Genomic DNA, 19,581 nt, shown 5'->3' with positions numbered 1-19,581 from the left:
GGGCATGTTTTCATGCCAGGAGGGAACCAGGGTTTAGCATGCTAAAGGAATAGCTTGCTATCACTTAAGCTGCCATGTCCCCAAGGCCATTTCCTCCCTCAGACTGACGCTTTGTCCCTTTGCATTGGTGTGGCATTCTGCAGCCGGGCAGTCACACTACAGCAACTTTTTCCATTAAGCTTTAGCATGGCCCTGGTACAGTAAAGTGATTGTGTACAGCAGATATCCGTCTGACTGAGATTACTAAACTTGGATTAACACCAAGGCAACACCAGCAACTACCCAGGAGCGCTACGCGGTACCTGTGTACGTGGGTAAAGCCCAAAAAACGATGGTCTAATTACTCCAATTGTAAACTGAGGAAATCCTGACAGAAATGGTGGCATCCTGGCTTTCCAAGGCCGACTGAGGAGCAAACCTTCCCTCTTTCAACTCACATTACTTTCATGAACGGATTCAAGAAACTGAAAGTGTCAGTATATCTAACTTGGTACTTTGAGATACTGAAGGGTCTGAAACTCTTGGAAGGCTGACTCGCCTTAAAATCTAATACTGGTGATGTCAAACTTTAATTTAATCAAAGTAGTCTCATGTTTACAGTGCTTACATGGCTAATTATGGATTTCTCGCTTTTTGCTGCGACTGCACAAAACTAGACCTAAACTGCAACCCATCTGGTTTGGCCCTCATTCACGGTAGCACCGAAAACACACGGCACATGCAGTTCAACCGACTTGCTCGCACTCGTCCGCGTGCCAGAAGTGTTATAGTTTGTTTGTTTTGAATCCCAAGTCAAAGGTTTGTGGATTAGCAAGCACACAGCTACAAAAAGAGGAAGTGGAACATACCAAAAGATGCTCGTGAGAGCAGTTTTGCTGTTGTTAGCTAACATTCGCTTCCAGGCCAAATATACGTGGCTGGCTCTTTCTGCATTCTGGGATCGTAAAAAAAACCGCTGGAGGGACAAACATCTTTGTGAGCTCAAGACATTTTTACTTGAAAGAATGCATGAATTCACTTCTGGGGTGAATTATCACTTTAACATTCATGATTTTAAGAAGCACTTCATACAGGCTTTATGACCGATAACTGAACGTATCAGGAAGTGTTGCCTTAATATGAAATGTCTGCCTGGACTCAAAGACGTACAATGGCTCAAATAAATGTGCTACCTCGATGTGTTCAGAGGGATGTGACCCACACGAAAGCAAATACACATTGATGCGCATCAATCATCGGAGAAGCCTGCAATTCATCAGCTTCAGATCCCTCTAAACCAGGATTGTGGCAAAAACATGAGCCCTGCTCGATGAGGCCACTCCATCAATCCAAGGCTCTATAATCTCACAGAGCAGCAGGCCAGGGTGAGCGGTCAAGCTTATTGATCACGTTGACAATACAGCGATCGTAGCCAAAGCTTCATCTCGCCGACGAGACGAGAGCAGCCTTTCTCATTCCAATTCCCAAAATGAGCCAAGTCAGTGTAATCAGTGATCAGGTATTTGACGTGGGGATCAATAACTCTTTCACCGTCGCGAGCAGAAGCTTTAGCATGGATCTAGATGACCTTTACTGTGGTGACCTCAGCTTGATTCAGACTCTCGTGCTAACAGCCATGTTATCCTGCAGCAGAGATTAAAAGCGTGTGAGAGAAGCCAATAAGATGATATCCATGTTAATGAGTTCTCTATCAATATTTCTGTGACGTGCTCTCACTGACCCGGCCTGTGACGGATTGGGACGGCGTTAAAATAGGGCGGATGTGTGCAGCCTGAGACATGACACTGTATGAAAGCAATTATAAATTTAGACGGGGAATGTCTGGACCATGAAGGCGTGATAATTTCACGGCTGGTTTTAATAACAGTTGAGACCTTTTTCATTTGAGGAGGACATTTGTGAAAAGCTCCATGTGAGTGGCTGAATATACACAAAGTTGTGGGATGTGACGGTTGTGCTGATGGAGGCCATCGTTCCCACGAGTTACATCATTGCAGTTAGGATTTGAAGAACATTAAAGGCCTTTACACACCCAGTAAAATCAATATCGTGCATATAAGACTTGTATATTGAGGCACTTTATTTGTGCAAACACTCAAATTGAAGGACACGGCCTCCATACATTTCCACTTAGCTTTCTTGCTGGACGTATGTGTCGGGCCAGTTTTTCCTGGCTGCTTGATCTTTATACAAAACAAGGCAAAAAATTGCTTAGCTACATGCTAGCAAGTGCGTTTGAGATCAAGTGTGGATCCAAGTCTCCTTTATCCAGCCACATGTTCAATACTCAAACGCTTGAAGTATGATTTGATCAGAGTGTAGCATCTGGTCATGCTTATTCGCCATTAGCAGTCTCCGTTAGCGTCAAGCTAACGATATGCAGCTGGTTTTTTCTGTAATCTGATGTCACTAAGAGGAGCTGCAGGGGAGGACAGCATCTTGGTGAGGTCAAGACACCAAACTGTGCAAGTCTACAGCGGCTCTGTGACACTGGACTGCAGCAGAGAGTTGCTTTTAGCAACATTCAAACAAAAGGAGGGCAATAAAAATCATGAGAACGCTAATATGCAGGTGTTATGCTAATGTGACGGTTCTCATGTTCACAGACTTCATTCAAGCATATTAACATTTGCAAATTAGCAGGAAAGGCCTCTAATGTCCAACATTACACCGACAACGTTGTGCTAATGTTTGATCTCTATTTAAATACCAAAGAAGATCAGGTTGCCTCCAAACTCATTAAAAAAGAAACAAAAACAAAACAAACTAAAAAACTTCAGCTTTGTCCCAAACACACAGCAAAAGTGTCATCATGGGTCTCAGTAATTCACTGTGTTCAGGGATCATCTCATCCATCTTCCACCTGCTCTTTCAAATCCTGACTTTTATCCAAAAGGTCCTTTGTCAGTGCACGACAAACACGTGTGTAATTAAAAACATGGCTCTGTTGTGTTTAGGCAGGCTAGGGTTCTGGTGCTGTGCGTGGAAGGCTGTTTTTATCGTGCCTCTGCTGGCCTCTTAAGACTGCCTGCAAGTTGGAATCAGCACTGACTTCAGTCTGACTGCAAGGCCTCACTGCTGTCACAGTTCCTCCCATCCTCACATATGAACTTGAGTCTGCGCTTCCTGTTTTCTCAGCAGATTTGCTGTCTCTATATCCTCTGGTTGCCTTCATGATCTGTGTGTCCTGTTTGCTGCAGCCCTGTCTACCCCCCCCCTCCACACACACACACACACACACATACCAGCAAATCAGCTGTTTCCCTGCTCACCTGCATACTGCCTTTATAAATAGGGATGAGCCAGGAGAGGCTGCACGATGGAGCAGTGGTCCTCTCTGTGGCCCCCCAGCAAGAAGGTTGTGGGTGGAGCCCCGGCTGGAGCACGGGGTCTTTCTGTGTGAGTCTCCATGTTCTCCCTGTTCCTGCTGGGTTCTCTCTGGTACTCCAGCTTCCTCCACAGTCCAAAGACATCAAGAGGGACCAGGTTAATCCAGACTCTAAATTGACCGTAGGCGTGGCTGGGAGAGTCTGTCTCTATGTGTTGGCCCTGCCATGGACTGGTGACGCATCCATATCTTTGTGAGGACTTTTATTGATGTAATACATTCCCTAGCCCAGGGGTAGGGAACCATGTGCCATGGAGGGCCGTGTGTATGCAGGTTTTCCTTCCAACCAAACACTTTAACAGGTGATTCCACTGATTAACACTCTTCTGTGGCTGAAGGTGTGTTAATCAGTGGAATCACCTGTGAAAGTGTTTGGTTGGAAGGAAAACCTGCATACACACGGCCCTCCATGGCACATGGTTCCCTACCCCTGCCCTAGCCCCTCACCCTGCCTGACCCTAACCTTGACCCGAAACCTAACCTGAACCTGATTCTAACCTCGACCCTAAAACCAAGTCGTGACCTTCAAACAGCCCTTTGAAGATGTGAGGACAGACTAAAATGTGCTCACTTTCCAAAAATGTCCAAACTCTGTTGGTTAAATATGTATTGTAGTCCTCAATATGTAGCAATTACAAGAACACACACACACACACACACACACACACACACACACACACACATAAAGCTGAGAAGCGCAGCTCACTGCTACTGCCTCGTCACCACACAGAGGACCGCCATGCTGCGCAGACGAAACTTTGTGTGCAGGATCCACTTTTCCTCCTGCTGCTTGTTCACTGCTCAGGTTTTCTTCCTCCATCAACCTGCTTCTGTGTGGACAATAACAAATCAGCAGAGAGCTGACGCCCAGCGGTGCTTCCACAGATGAATAAAGCTCAGGTTTTTGGTTTTTTCTCTACATTGGGTCACGCGCCTGGTTGCAGAATAAACATAAGATGCTTTTATCAAAGAGGGAGTGGGACCTGCATCATCCTCAGGTCCGCCTCTCTCGTTCTCATAGAATTTCATTTTCATTTCATCTGAAACTCTTATGTTCTCAGGACAGCGGGCGACGTAGAGTGTGACCTGTCTCATGGTGACACTGAACCAGCGGTCAGGATTTGCTCTAAATGACGAGGCAGACGGCAGCAGGAACAGAAGCTCAATCTGAGAGCCGTTAATTCAGACTTCTGACCAAAACTAAACTTCTTAACTTTAAACTGAGGTTGTTTTTTTTTTTCAATAATTAGTGAAAAGATCTTAAATCTGGCAACTTTTGATCAATCTCTATTTTAATTTTATCTCCTTAAACTAATTCCACAAAAAGCACGCAATTCCACTCTAAATCATGCACCACCACCCCCCCCCTTCATGCTGAAGCCCCGCCCACTGGTGGCTGTGCAGAGGTGACGGTGCACTTGCTCATTCCCACTAACGAGCTCTGTGTGTTTACAGGCACCCTCGTTTGCTCGTTCCCGTCTGTTGAGTTTATCTGAGCGGATCCTGCACCGGCTGCCTTTTCTTCAGCTCTCTGAAGTTCCACATCCTGCCTCCACCTCCGCTTGGGTCTGAGGACCTCCACAACTGTCCCTGGAGCCTTGTTACAAAAGGAAACAGGGAATTTTCTGGTAGACTCCCAAAGCTCTGCCTGTATGAGGAACTTTGGCTGGTGAAGTTGGAGCCTTGTTAAGTACAGCAACACTAAAATGACTTTCACAGGCTGCCTTTGATACGTCCCTGTGTTATCAAGTTCAAATTTTTGATTTTCCTTCATTTTGTTGCAAGGCAAAAGTGCTTTTAATAATTATGACGATAATGCATCATCAGGAAATTTGAATGAAATGCAGTGGAAGCCACGGAGAATGTCTGTCATTAAGCAGCATTTTGGATTTCTGAATTCACCTCAAGCATCAACAAATTGCCTTTCAAGAGTTTTCCATAAATGCCAAAAGGTGAAAGATTTTCAATGAAATGGATTTGTTTTTGGTTTTTTATCACAATGCCTTGTGATAAAATAATAATAAAAAAAGATCTGTAACATTTCCATCCACTGAACGATTAAGATGAGAAATTGGTTCTGAATAACATTTGGGAGAATTAATTGCTGTAATTTCGATGTCATTGCTGAGTATGTTTCAAGTTGTTCCACGCTCACGGCATAATTTGTGATTCATCCCTCATATGTTGACTTTCCACAAGAGAAGCAGAGACGGACGAGGACGACACACTGCTGAGGACTGAAGCGCTCGGCCCCGAAGTTTTTAATCTAAAAACTGCAGTGATATTTTTTCAGCAAGTGGCAGCTGGAATCAGACCCTGGGGACCAAGAATATCTGCACAAAAGTTCCCTGCCCATCTAGTGGCTGCTGAAAGGCACCAGCACCAGCCACATCACTTCTTCCTGGATAAAACAATAAAAGATAACATGTCTGTGGGGGTTTATTTTATTTTCCTATTTTCATATTAAGTATTCACTTTTCATGCAGGGCTGATTCATTACTTCCCATCAGGAAATCTTTTCTTTTACCAAATTTTCCACGTCCTTTGCTGACGAACTTCCTTTCCTTATCTTGGGGGGGGGGGGGGAAGTGTGAGTGTTTGAACATGTTACTACGACAATGAAAATTCCAGATGTGTGACCGGTTTCAAACATCCAAGATTTGATCGTAGGGGCTATGAGGTGGATGTTGTTCAACCTGTGCTCAAAGACAGCGTGAACCCCAAGACGAACTTCCTTAAATCGTAAACAAAGTAGAAGTGGATGGGAAAAGAGACAAAAGCAGTTTCTTAATATCCTGGGACACCGACTTCATGGAACTCTCAGTCCTGAGAGAGAGAGAGAGAGAGAGAGACAAAAGAGAGAGAGAGAGAGCATCCATCCTTCATAAATGGAATCATTAAACATGTGCAGGGAGAGTTCTGCCTCTGCAGTGACTAGTAAACCACAGTCCTGAGACGAGACTGTGAAGAATGTTTTCCACAGTAGCAGCTAAAACTGCTCACTTCCTACCAGCCTCTGTGCCAACTGGCTGCTTCCTGGTGCAGCCTGCGTTGCAGTAAACATGCGATGTTATCGGCCAGCATAAAGAGTTACAACATGTCCCCACAGCCCGCCAGGCAGCCACCGCCACATGTGATCAGCCTGAGGGATGCACGGGGACAAAATTTAGACTGATCTTCAGCTGTTGTCGAGGGTCTTTCTCGAAGTATATGTCTGAAACTATTAAAGACGGGCACGGAAACCAGTAAAGTCTTGAGATTGTGAAAGTTGTTGTAACTGCATTTTCACAACCCACTGAGTTTTCCTATTGGTCACGTATTTTCCGAAAGGGCTTGTGGTTAAAATGAGATTTTCCACTTTCCAAAGACGAAGCGAAAGTGTGAAGTTGAGGAAGAGGAGTGACAGCTGATATCCGTTGATTAAAAAATTAATAATGAATAAAACGTCGGTCTAGGGGATGGAATAGAATCGAAAAAGCTCTTGCCTGGTTTATTCTGTAAGTCAGCTTTCCATTTTTCCAAAACACGTGTAATTTGCTTTTTTTCTGTAGTGAAAGAAAAGCGATTTATCTGACTGCTCCATGGTTGAAGAGCTCTACGTTTCTGTCCTCCTCAGGTCACAGTAGGATCAGATGAAATCCAGACTCTCTCTGATACTCTGGCTGTCATTGTTTTGCCCCCCGGGCAGGTTGCCATGTCCCTGTGTTTCCTCAGGGTGATTAATTATGTAATTATTACTGGACAGCTTGTATTTTATGTTGATGGTAATGAACCATATTAGACAGAGATTACTGGACCTCAGAGTACAAACCATGAATGTGAGATTCCATCTGTCCAGGTCGCAGAGGCAGATCTCTCCCCAGAAACTCGACTGCGAGGACTCGTACCAGTTAGAAGTGCTCAGAATACCCCACCACCAGCCTGAACCCCCAGAGCTGGCTCTTCTCTATCTGAAGGAGCAGCGGTTCTTCTCCCCCAGATGTCTGAGCCCCTCCCCCATCTGTAAGGCTCATCTCAGCCCGCTTGTCCCTGCTGTTCCGTTCCGTACCCCAGAGATCATGACCTCAGGTGAGGCTTGGCTCCACGCAGCAACCTCTGTCCATCACGCAGCAATAAGAGATGAGGATGGACATCTGCTGGTAGCGCCATGACAGCGAACTCAGCCACAGAGATCGCGGATGTGTGAGGAGAGCTGGACGCAGCCTCATTCACTCCTCCAGAAGTGGCTCAGTGGCACATGAAGCCCTGAACGCTTGCAGTCATGGTCCTTCGCTCTGCGCGGCCTACGGAGGAGGAGCAGCGGAGGCTTCACTCTGCTGACTCCCAGTTTAGCCCTCTGCTTTACTTCAATCGGGATTTTATCTTGAAGCAACACATCAGATTATTATAGATGAGTCCTTCCCAAGAGGTCGGGATGCAAAACAAAAAAAGAGATAGGAAAAGGAAATTTGGGCAGAAATAAAAATCTCTGTACCCATGAAGTGTTACACAGCCATGACTGAGATGCTTGTGCTGCTGTTTGTCCGGATTACACAAAATCTATGAGCCGGCTGTCACCAGACCCGCTGGAGGGGTGCGGTATGGGGGTCAGGGAAGAACTCAAAATGTCAAAAATGCTTTAAGAACTTGGTGCTGGATTATGGTGAAGACTGAGTTTTACGAAGCAGCTGTGGTGGGGTGAGACGGTCCATTTTCACATTTTTTCCCAAAGAACAGGAAAACGATAGCAAGTGGACTCCCCATCATCAGAGCTTTTCCGCTCTTCCTTGAATGAAACCTTATAAGTGCTGCCAGTAAATTGAGGGCATGTCAAGATTTTACAGGGTAGAAATTTGACCCGCCGGTGGCACAAGGGGCTGTCATCACCACAGATGTGCTCAATTTCAAGATTTATCCAAAACTATTTCAGTCTGGAGCGAAGCGGTGCACGGAGCACACGACATCCTCCTGGACTTAGTTAAGTGGTGAATATATTGAGGACCCTGTGCGTTTGAGCAGGCATAAATATGGAGCATTACTCTGCCTGCTGCCGTGAGTTATAGTTGGTGTCGCTTAGCACGTTTTGTTCAAGGCAAAGAGACATAATATATAGCCCCGTCCCCCTCCCTCCCCCTCCCGCTGCACCCGGACTCACGCCACCCACTAATCAAGAGCAAAGCACAGACGATATATTTGCTAAGTGAAAAGTTATGAGCTGAATTGTAAATATTTGATTCTTTCATCTCTTCTGGCTTCGTCTGGGAATCCGAATGCAATCTGGAACATAAAACTGTAAAGTTTCACTGGAGAGGTTTTGGGAGGTTCATGACACTCAGCTGTAGAGTCCTGCTGGGACGATTATTTCTTACTGGCAAATGTGTGTGTGTGTGTGTGTGTGTGTGTGTGTGTGTGTGTGTGTGTGTGTCAGCCCTCCAGCTTCCTCTGCAAGCAACATTTACGACTGACATTTAATACACGAGTCGGTCTTCCAGATACAAACATAAATACACACCAAATGGTTTCCTATGCGAGGGAGTGGGGCACTTAGAGACGCTGAAATGCTGGATGAAGTGCATTTGTTGTTAAAAAGACAGACGCCGCCTCACCTCTTGCCAGTCAGATAGTGGAGTGCGACAAAAGTGACTTCCACATATAGGAGGTCACACCTTGGGGAAAAGAGTTCTGGACGTCGCGTCCAATATTTCAAACATTCTAATATTTTAAGGATATTTCATTTCAGTACATGTGGTACTTGTAGCTTTTATTGTGTAAAAACATATGATGGTGATGCTCTAAATAAATGAGACGCAACTCAGAAAGCTGGATAATGCAACATTATTATTATGACTGGTAGTATTTGTATTTGTGTTTTTATTGAAGATACTGTGATCTGTGGCCTGTATTTCTGACCTTGATATCTTGAACATGCATGTTCATACATTTATCTTCACACCAATTAGCAAATGCTTGGCTTGTCTTTGTGGTCCTGCCAGCATCGGTTCATCAGAGACAGACCCGCCTTACTGGAGTAAAATATAATAATAATAATAAAAAAAAAAATAGTATCTCATTTTATTTAAGTACTAAATTCCTGGAACACAACCTGAATGCATCACAAACTCACCTACAGCTCAAGCACCTACAGGGAAGGTTTGATATTGCAGGGTCCTTCTCAGCGGCGGTTCTGTATTAAAAGTCTCCAAAAAACTTTTATGTTTTTTGGGTGCAGAGGAGAAACTGGAGAGAGATCCCATGCAGACATACGGGGAACATTTAAATTCCTTACAGAAAGACCCCAGTCGACCATTAGGTTCAAACCCAGAACCCTCTTGCAGAGATGTGACAGCGCTAACCAGCGCTAACCAGGTCAGTCAGTGGATTACACTTTCTAAGTAGTCACAAAGGTGCCAGTTGTTGTTACATCAGAAGTTCGCAGGGGTGAATCGGGGCCAAATATCAACAGCTGAGAAATGCTGCCTTCCATTGCAAGTCGGACGTCAACACTTCTGAGTCGGTTCCATTGCATTTGCTTGGTACAAACAAAGATTCCTGCCAGAATCTTATGCTGTTGCATTGCACTTGTTCAAGTCAGGGGTCATTTTTTCAAAGTTCCGATAAACTCATGTCCTTGCCAGAGTCAACACGGGTGTAATTCATGACTTTCATTGTGTCCCGGGACCTGACGTCAGGCAGGTCGGGCTCTGGTATTGTGCTAAATGGTAAATGGAGTCAGTTTTATATTGCGCTTTTCTACCTTAGCGGCACTCAAAGCGCTTTACAGTGTCGTCTCATTCACCCGTTCACACACACACACTCACACACTGATGGTGGAGGCTGCCATGCAAGGCACCAACCTACTCATCAGGAGCAATTATGGGTTCAATATCTTGCTCAAGGACACTTCGACATGGTCACCGGGGTCGAGGATCGAACCAGTGACCCTTTGGTTGCTGGACGGCCACTCTACCCTGAGCCATGCCGCCCACGTGACATTACTTGGAATGAAACCATAATCAATTTAATCAATTACATTGAGACGCTGAACATCATGTTCAGAACTATGTTTTCGTAGGCGTATTATCACCTGGAACTAAGAGGGACTTCACTGGTGTTCACGTAGAACCCTTTAGGTCTACACTGGGAACTGGTTCCCTTTCATGGAGCCTGCCACATTGCATCTACAGTAGACTAAAAGCTCTACTGCTGTTGCTTTTTCTTTTGCCACATTTGTCGTAACCTCTAAACAAGACAGTGGAAAGAGCTGGGCTCTGTCCTCACCAGCGGTATGACTTCATTCGTGCATCTACAGGACTGCAGGCATGAGGTGTTTTTGTAGTCCAACAGGAAGTTAGCGTTGAGGATAAGTGCATTAGATGTCAAACAAAGGTTGTGAGATGTACACATTTTGTTCAGCAAGATAATCTTCATAAAATGACACCACTTCAGTGATTGCTACTGTTACATATGAAGCTAATGTTAGCCTATGAACAAAATAGGCAGCAGACGAAGGACTTAAACAGCAACACATCTAAACTTGACACGACTTCCTGTGATGACATTTAATGTCTGCAACAACCTCTCTGTCATTTATCCACCAGCAACTGACGTTTTTAAAAGAAGAAATAAAAAGCTTTAAAATTCCTGTGGCTGGTATTTTCTGTTGATTTGCAGTAGAATAGAACACTGCAATCAACTCCTGTCAGCCACAGACCATACTTAAAGAATTGACCTGAAAACCAATTGTAAGAGACAAGGAAACCTGGCGTTCAACGATGCAAATTGATATATGAGTTTTGGAGCTCCACGCTGAGCCACTCAGTGTTTGTTGCTGAATCCCCCCCCCCCCCCAAACAATTGCAGTAACTGAACAATTTTTCAGTCCTGGTTTGGCTCGTGTTCGTTTTCCTGCGCGAGGAGAATCAACTTTTGTAAACGAATGACAGACAGAACATTAACGGGGACCTGTCAATCACGTTGTCAGGGACAACAAAGGGGCAACAGTGGCGTGTTGCTTTAGTGGCTTTAAATGTTGTGATTTGGTGTTTTTGAAAGGAATAAGAACACTGAGACACTCAGGACACAAACAAGTCAGGAGGCGCTGGGCCCTAATAGAGGCCTAATTGATACGTGCATGTTTGCATGATTCATCACTGCTTCCAAAGGACTCCAGCTGTTGACCCTTATGGATGTGTTTACATTGATTACCAGGAAATAGGAATCCCAGACAGACAGACAGACATGTTAACAGTGCAGTAAGTAACCACACAGCACATCACAACCCGACTTCCCTCAGACAGACAAGTGTGAAGGTTAGAGATGATGAGGACTTATGGTAACACAGAGCTGTGGTTGGGAAGTCAAATGAACATATATATAAATGTATAAACTAGTCCTACCTCACAAGCTGCTGTTATGCGCTCGCAGCGATGCGGTGTGCGTGAGCACGAAGCTCTCGGTGCACTGCTGGCTGCTGGAGGACGGCGACCTGCGCGGCGAACGCTGGAAACGACGACTCCTGCTGAAGTAGCTCCCTGCTGACCAGGACCGCTTGTGCTTCCTCAGGTACTCCTTGTAGTTCTTGGTGAGCAGCGTGTAGAGGAAAGGGTTGATGCAGCTGTTGGAGTACGTCAGACACGTGGTCAGGTAGTTGATGTTACGTTTGGCTTTGGTGGAAAGGGACAGCGTTGGTTTGAACTGACCAAGGAGCTGCCAGATCCAGAAGGGCAGGAAACATGCCCAGAAGAGGAGCACGATGGTGAAGATCAGGTACAGCACCTTCAGGAGATAAAAAACACACGAATCAACCATATTAGTGAAAATAACTGACAGGTGTGCTTCAGTGCCTCCTGAACACCATCTTCTTAGTCCCTTTTGGTTTTTGAAGGCCTTACTTTTTGCAAGCTGCAAAAAACCCTTGGCAAATATGCATATCTGTTTACAGTTCATAAACTGAGCATTAAGGTTCACTCTCCATCAACGAGCAGAAGCCCCCAGCAAACACGGAGGGACAGATTACAGTCAGACACTTTCCCAAAATACAGGTGATTGGATGAACCATCTGTCAATCATTAGGTAATCTCCATCAAAGCCAGAGCCAGTAGATAGAAGAAGAAATAACTGATGCTGAAAGAGCGTCGAACCTCCCGGAGCCATCGTAGTGGTTTTAAAAGAACAGTTACCTCCTGAAGCTACAGCAGAGTTTGAGAACAAAGTCCTTCGCTGGTTGAATGTGGAAATAAATGGACATGAGCACCATTTTCAAATCTGCCCACTTGGATGTTACATTCAGGCAGAAAACTGTAAACTGAGAGTACAGATGTCAACGTCTCTTTATTCTGGTCTGCTGACACTGGGGCTCCAGAACCAGACCCTCTACTCTTCTTTGTTGCTTCTGCAGGCCTCTTACCTCCACCTTGTGGGTCTACCGCAAAAATCAGATCGTTTGGATCAATAAATAAATTCCCTATGGATGTAGATGACCCAACAACACGGAACTACAAATTATACTGAGGGCTGCTGGCAGGGTCCTGACAGAAAATATGGCCGTATTACACCAGTTCTGAAATCCTCACACTTGCCACCAATATCTCTCTCAAAATTGATTTCTGGTTCTTTTTGCTGCTTGTGTGCAAATCACTCAGTGGTCCTGGGACTGGTGCCATATGAACCTCCCAGGACTCGAGGTCCTCTGGGGCGGGCCTCCTGACAACAAAACATGATGAGGCAACGCTTTACTGTCGTGCAACACAGAGCCGATGTGAAAGAAGCCCCTGCTATGAGCACATCGAGGCCAAAGTTGAAGCCTAAACTCTTCATTTTATTCATCTCCATATATTTTGTACGTGTTAACTGTTATTAGTTTTTTATTTTAAAACTGCAAATCGTTGTTCTTAAAATCATTGAAAAGGATTGTTTTATTTACACTGTCACGATGCTATACTGTATACTATATTTCTATTTATAGTATTTTTCCTCCTCTATAGCAGAACCAACCACATCTATTTAGCTTCAAGCTAATGGTGACTTCCGGCTAACAGCGCCTAAAAAAACAACAACAATAAATCTGCTGACATAAAAAAATGTTAGTTCACAATCAGCGCATCACTCGGTATAAAACCACATCTTCCTCATCCAGGTGTATGCTCAGTAATCAAATCCGTGATTTGAGATATATATAAAAAAAAACAACGATCAAACTCTCACACTGCAGAGCGCGACCTGCTGGCACGCTCAGCTGGAACAACTGGCTTGTGCTCGTCCAAGTTTAAACACGGCAGCATCAACTGGGAGTATCGATTTAATTTCTCAGCTCAGATTGAAGTGTCTGTGGATAAAGAGGATGTGGATTGTACAGAAAAATGTTTTTGACATTTTTGCCGATGTTTTGTTGGTGTTGTTAGCCAACAGTCACCATTAGCTTGAAGCTACATACCAGCTCTAGCTGCATACTGAACTTGAAGTTAAAAGGAGGTCAGAACAACTTTAAATCTTGAAAGGTTTAAAAAAAAAAAAAACACTTTTTGGGTGAAGCATATTTTTGATCATCTATCTGCTCAGTTTAATGAAAGTACAGGATGAGGTATGAAACCTAGCCATGGACCCACAGTCACGCAGCACCGGTAAGGCCACTTCGGTCTGACTGTATCACTGAGCAGCTTATTTGAAATTTCTGCAACCTCTCTTGCTCTGAGATATAAATAAAGCTGAACAACACCTTTTAATGGGAAGCATCAAAAGGGCAGCTTTGGACAAGTTGTTAATCACACTGATGAAAATAAATCCTTACCGAGCCCTGCAATAACATAGAGGAAATCAAAAAGCCAAGAGGTAAACTGAAAATTGAGTATCTCCAGAGAGAAGATGGGTTTCAGAATGCTTCCAGGAGAATGGCTGGTACACCTACTCTTAAATAGTATGTGTTTTTCTGCAGCGGTGACAGACGAGTTGTTGGCAAAGCCAAACCTTAAAAGAATGTCACTCAATAGCTGTGAGATGTCATGTCTAATCCAGTCACAAGCCCGTGGGCAGAGTCCATTTACTGGGAGTTATATTTACACCGGGACGATAGCACGCGCTATCGCCATCGCTATGCAGCGTTCACATGTAGGCTCCAATGTTTAGAAATATTCTGATGCTTTAGCCGGCTGGAATTATGAAGGTTTTTTTTTTTGTCTTTTTAAACTGTAAAACTAAGCCCCTCACTCAATTTTGTGAGCCTGACAAAATCTGCCTTTACATGCAAGCATGTGGTGTCGAGTGTGAAGCCTTTTTTTTTTTTTTTGGTAAATCGCTCAGAAGTATCGGGGCTTTCCTCCAGTGAGAGGATGTTACAACCCAAAAGGATGGTTTGGAGATCCAGGGGGAGTAAGGGACGCAACGTGCCGTTGTTGTGTGGCGTGAAAGCTGTTTATGTTCTAATATTAAGAAGATAAACAAACAGAGGCGGGGGACTTGGTAAAGGTTTGCGGTTGAGAAAAAAAAACATGTTAAGAACAAATAAACGCCTACCTGTCTTTCCCAGAGTTATGCTAAATTACCTGAAAAAACATAAAGTCTGTCTACTCTTACTTATCGAGATTCAAGCAAAACATACGACAGCCTCCACCCATAAAGCCACGTGAGGATAACATGGGAAATCACCAACATGTGTACCTCCAACAGTCAGCATAAGAGCACCAGCATTAGCAGGAACAGCAGCATTAGCACGCCCAGCTTAGTAACACCACTGAAGGCTGAGTCTGAAGTAATGAAACCTGTCCCAGTGGTATACAGAGCTTAACACTAGTAGCTCCACACACTCCAGTGTTTCTGCACAAGAGCTGATCTGTTAAACCATAACGGAGACATCTGAGCTCGCGGTACACTGTGGCGAGGTGAACATGACAATCCAGCGTGGGGTTGTTGTCGATGGATGTTGTAACTGCTGACTCCTGGAAGCTGTTTTAGCATGCTAGCAATCACCAGTAACCTGGTGGTTCACTTATGTTGCGCCAAGGAGAAATGATATTGTTTAATCTTGTTGATGCTAACTGGTCAGATGTCTCCATCGACATATACACATGGACACCACTCCGTATAGATGTGTATGGAACGCCTGAGATGAGCTGTTCTCATACTGGCTGGTACAGCTAAGCTAACTAGCAAGCCTCAGCACCCAGCAGCGGCCAAGAACAGTCAAGAGTGCTCTTTTCATGACTTACCGCTTAACGCAAGGTTGGCAAATTGTAAGGCTCATATAGAAAAAAGTGACAACAGATTAAATGTCTAAACTCCTACATTCGTCACTGACTGTAAAGTTACTCTAAATTCATTAAAACCGTAAAAGTACAGCAGTAGCAGTATTCTCTCCTCTCTCTAGGTCTCCTGATACTGATGTATGGAAATGATCATTTCTTTGCTCTTATTGCATAGAAAGTACAGGTTTGATTGAGTGCCTTTTTTTAAAACTCAGATTCCATGCATGCTGTGGCCTGTTCTCTCTTCAATGACAACTTTCTTAACCTGTTTCACTCACAGCCTATTTTCAGGGAAAAAACGACTAAAAAGACATACCCATAGTAAATGTGTAATTACTACACTTTACTAAAGGTTATATGCATGTTCTTGGTGTCCTTGAACATCTAGGGACTTCAGAGAATGTGTTCCAAGTGTCAGAAGTGTTGTATCTGTCATTAAGCCTGAGTAAATTGGAATAAACCAGAGGAAAAATTTCGTTTTTTTACTCTAGCCAAAATATTTTATTTTTTTGACAGAGGAAAACACCATGCCAGCAATGATTTCATGCACCCACACACCACTGATTAGCTTCATCCACTCCTTGACCACAAATTTACCAAAGTTGATAGAATTTGGGCGAACAGTGAAGCCCACATCAAGGATTTTTTAAGGATACACCCAGGCGATGATGAAAACTGGCTCCAAATTACAATAAATTTTAATTTTAGTTGTCTACTACTAACTATTGGAGCTTTTGGCTTTTGTTCAGCGGTCTGCCTTTGACTGTGGGACGCTGCATGTAAAAGACAGCGAGTGCGCATAGTTTGCGCAGGTTTTACGCTCGAAGTTTTACGTAGCTGGGATTTGTAGTTCTTGGAATGGTAGATGTCGATCGATTCAGTAGCTTCTCCCCTTTCCAAAGACTACAAACACTGCCGTAAAGAAGAAGTCTACGTGACACTATTCAACTGTGATTCCGCTGTGGTCGCAAAATTTAAATGTCCCGATTTCGTACCAAAACAGATTACAATCACCATAAAAAGGTAACGTTTGCACTAAAACAGACACCCATCCCTGTTTTGTGAGCATTAGAGTCCAAACTTTGATCGAGAATTGAAAGTAAACATTGCCATCAAATTTCGGTACATTTTTACAGCGTCCAGCGTTTTTCGGCCTGGCGGCGGGCCGATCGGGCCATAAGAGTTAAAGTAATAACTGCAATAAATTTCCTTGTTTATGGTATCAAAACTCCTACTGCCAGATTCTTCCCAACCCACAACCCTAGGAATGTGAACGTTCACCCCAAAAAAGTGTAATTTGCCTTTTCAAAAACTCACATTCCAATTCTCAAACCCTTCATATGGTATAACCCACATCTTCTTTATCCAGCTGTATGCTCAGCAATCCAGAAATACTTTGGGTTTTGAATGACAAAGGAATTTTAACACTTCAATTTGGTGCTACCATGAATGAAGTTCAACCAACTCGCTAGCTGGTCGCGCTCCACCAGTGAGAGTTATAAATCCCGTGCACTCAAATCACTGTGCTTGTGTGTTGCTGAGCTTATAACTGGACAATGTCAGTTTTTAAATGGAGGTTTTTTTTGGGGGGGGACATATTGCTGCTGTTTTGTTCCTCGGACACCGTTAGCTTCAAGCTAAATGTACATGGCTGGCTCTTTCTGCATTCTGGAGTCACAAAGATGTGATGCAGGAGGAAAAAATGTATTTGTGAGTACTTAAAGGCAAAGGACAATTTTTGCTTGAAGTATTGCTTTAAGGTCATGAGTCATGACAAAGGTGATGTATATTAGGAATCTGGACAGGTGTATGAAACACATGATGACATCTTCATTATTTTGACTGTAAGAAGTTTAAAATGACTGCAGACAGGGCGGTTCTGCTGACGCACCCGCATGTGTTTTCTCCTGGGGTGTGCAGTTCTTTAAAGGGACCCACATCATATCGTAATATTTGTGATGCAAAGAAGCTTGTGCAGGATTAAAGCTTGTTTACAGATGAGCTCAGAGCTCAACTTCTGCCTGCACTTCAACTTTTCATCAGACTGTGGCCTCATTTGCATTGGAGCGGCACAAGTAGCTTGAATACTCATTCCCCCTCTTAACTAAAGTCAACAACCCTTAACCATGTAGATGCGCTCGACATCCTCTGGTACTCCGGTGTGCAAGGGGTATGGATTTTGGGGTATAGGACATGAATTTCACGGCAACTTTTTCGTTCCACAGAGCCTCCCAGGAGACCCGACTCATTCGCGAATGTAACGTTCTTAATATTTGTCACGTGTCTCACCTTCCTCCTCCGTCGGGTTTGGCAGGTGGACCCGAATGCAGAAAAGATCAGCAGCACGCAGAAATGGCAGGTCAATGGACTAATAAAGGCAGGTAAGCAGCAAACAAGGAGGCAAAAAAAAAATAGAATAGGCAAGCTGACCTAACAGGTGTGAACATGAGGACCAGACAACAAGGGCAATAAGAAAACACAAACTCCACTAATGATGCGACAAGGAACCGTCCTTTGAACAGCTGACTGTTGGCTCCAGCAGCTGTAGTTGCGTCTTCTACTTTTCTATTTGCACTTCATTGTGCTGCTGCTGTTTCCATTTTTCATGCATTCGTGCAGATTCTGTTCAGAGAGGAATGATCAGCGGGTCACTGGTGCGCTGTTGCTGCCCCTGTTATCGTACTTCAGCCACACCCCCACGTGATGTTGGTCCTAGCAGCATCATGGCTGAACCTGCAGCAGGAGGCTGTCAAACAGCAACAGCAATTATAGATTACTGAATAGGACACAGTGCCGAGAGCTTGGAGTGTCAACACTGACCTGAGGTCAGTACCTAGGAGAGCAGCACCGACTGAGCTGACAGCTGACAGAGAGCAGCCAGTTGCATCAATGCAAATAAGTTCATTACAGGACGCACATAGAACAGCATGCTTGTACACTTTCTTCAGCTGTATGCAAATATTCCCGCTAACATCCAGAGTTGTGGATCCAGCTAGTCATGCTCAATCACGTAGCTTAATGAGGAGACTGAGGTGGGGTCATTTTGAAATTCACGAAGGAGACGTTCTGTCCTAATTACAGTCTTGAGGACCGGGACCAGTCTCTCTATCGAGCCCAGCCTGAAGGCAGCAGGAACACACCCAGGGACAGTTACGTGTCAGGGCTGTGCAGAAATCAGCTTCAAGGCAAAGATCGAAAACAAGTCATGATGGTGACGCCGAGCTCGCCCGTCTTGCCTCTAATCTGTGATGACCACACTTCCACTGTCTAACCAGTGAGACGTCTAGCTGACCGCACACGCAGAGTTCATGAAGCACGTCCATAAAAAGACAAAATGATAATAATAATATGAACAGACAAATCATTCATGAAGACATGACCATTCAACCACAGCTGCGCCATGTTGGGAACTGCCAGCGACGGGACGCTCCACGCTACTCTGAGTGTGATGACTATGGTGTGCTGTCCAACAGCAGCCTTTGAGTGTGAAAAATGTCATGTTTAGACTGCAAAATGATGGCTTTGCAGCTGAAGTGGAAATGGAGGGGAAAACCGAAACAAAACTTTTCACAGGAAACCCTTTTTTTTTTTTTTCATTCATTGCACCCTGTTGTCACTTTACTAAGTTTAAAGATACTTCCAGAAAACAAAAAATGAACAATGCAGAGTCCCAACATGAGACAGCTTAACACAAGAACACCTGGTTGGTCATTTACAACATCGTCAGATATCTTTGCAATTTCAGGGTCGCTAAGGTACAAAGTAGTACTGTTGTCTGTTGTTGTTAAAATAAAACCTTTATCAAATAGCAAGAGGATGACGTCACAGTCCCATGTGGACAGTGTCTTCAGCGATTATGATGATGAATTCAGTTTTGGACTTTTCAGTGGATTCTAATTCTAATCCTCTGAAAGTGTCAAGTGCTTTGTACTTTTCCGTTTCTTATCCACTTTTGAATTTGTTCCCGTTTTACTTTGA

At 44.2% G+C, this 19,581-nt stretch overlaps 1 protein-coding gene and 1 long non-coding RNA gene across 4 annotated transcripts in view; one reads left to right on the top strand and one right to left on the bottom strand.

The window, feature by feature from the left end:
• The window catches only part of uts2r1 (urotensin 2 receptor 1), a 62,019-nt gene that overhangs the window by 37,170 nt on the left and 5,268 nt on the right, over positions 1-19,581 (bottom strand). For both annotated transcript variants that reach the window (XM_086194986.1, XM_086194987.1), the window contains one exon: positions 11,764-12,142. In XM_086194986.1, the coding sequence (XP_086051112.1) occupies positions 11,765-12,142 (378 nt within the window). In that variant the 3' untranslated portion in view covers position 11,764. The remainder of the gene's footprint in view (positions 1-11,763; positions 12,143-19,581) is intronic.
• On the top strand, positions 4,118-5,809 carry LOC147239187 (uncharacterized). 2 transcript variants are annotated; one of them, XR_015111554.1, is made up of 3 exons: positions 4,118-4,386; positions 4,844-5,340; positions 5,593-5,809. It is a non-coding gene; the product is annotated as an uncharacterized LOC147239187 (long non-coding RNA). The 2 variants fall into 2 exon arrangements; XR_015111553.1 differs by having other exon boundaries at positions 5,588-5,809.

Source organism: Aulostomus chinensis, chromosome 23 (genome assembly GCF_037954235.1).
Source record: "Aulostomus chinensis isolate RoL2024-O1b breed Wild chromosome 23, RoL_Achi_v1.0, whole genome shotgun sequence".
In the NCBI taxonomy this organism is placed as follows: domain Eukaryota; kingdom Metazoa; phylum Chordata; class Actinopteri; order Syngnathiformes; family Aulostomidae; genus Aulostomus; species Aulostomus chinensis.
Note: the sequence above shows the minus strand (reverse complement) of the source record. Positions and strands in the feature narration are given on the sequence as shown.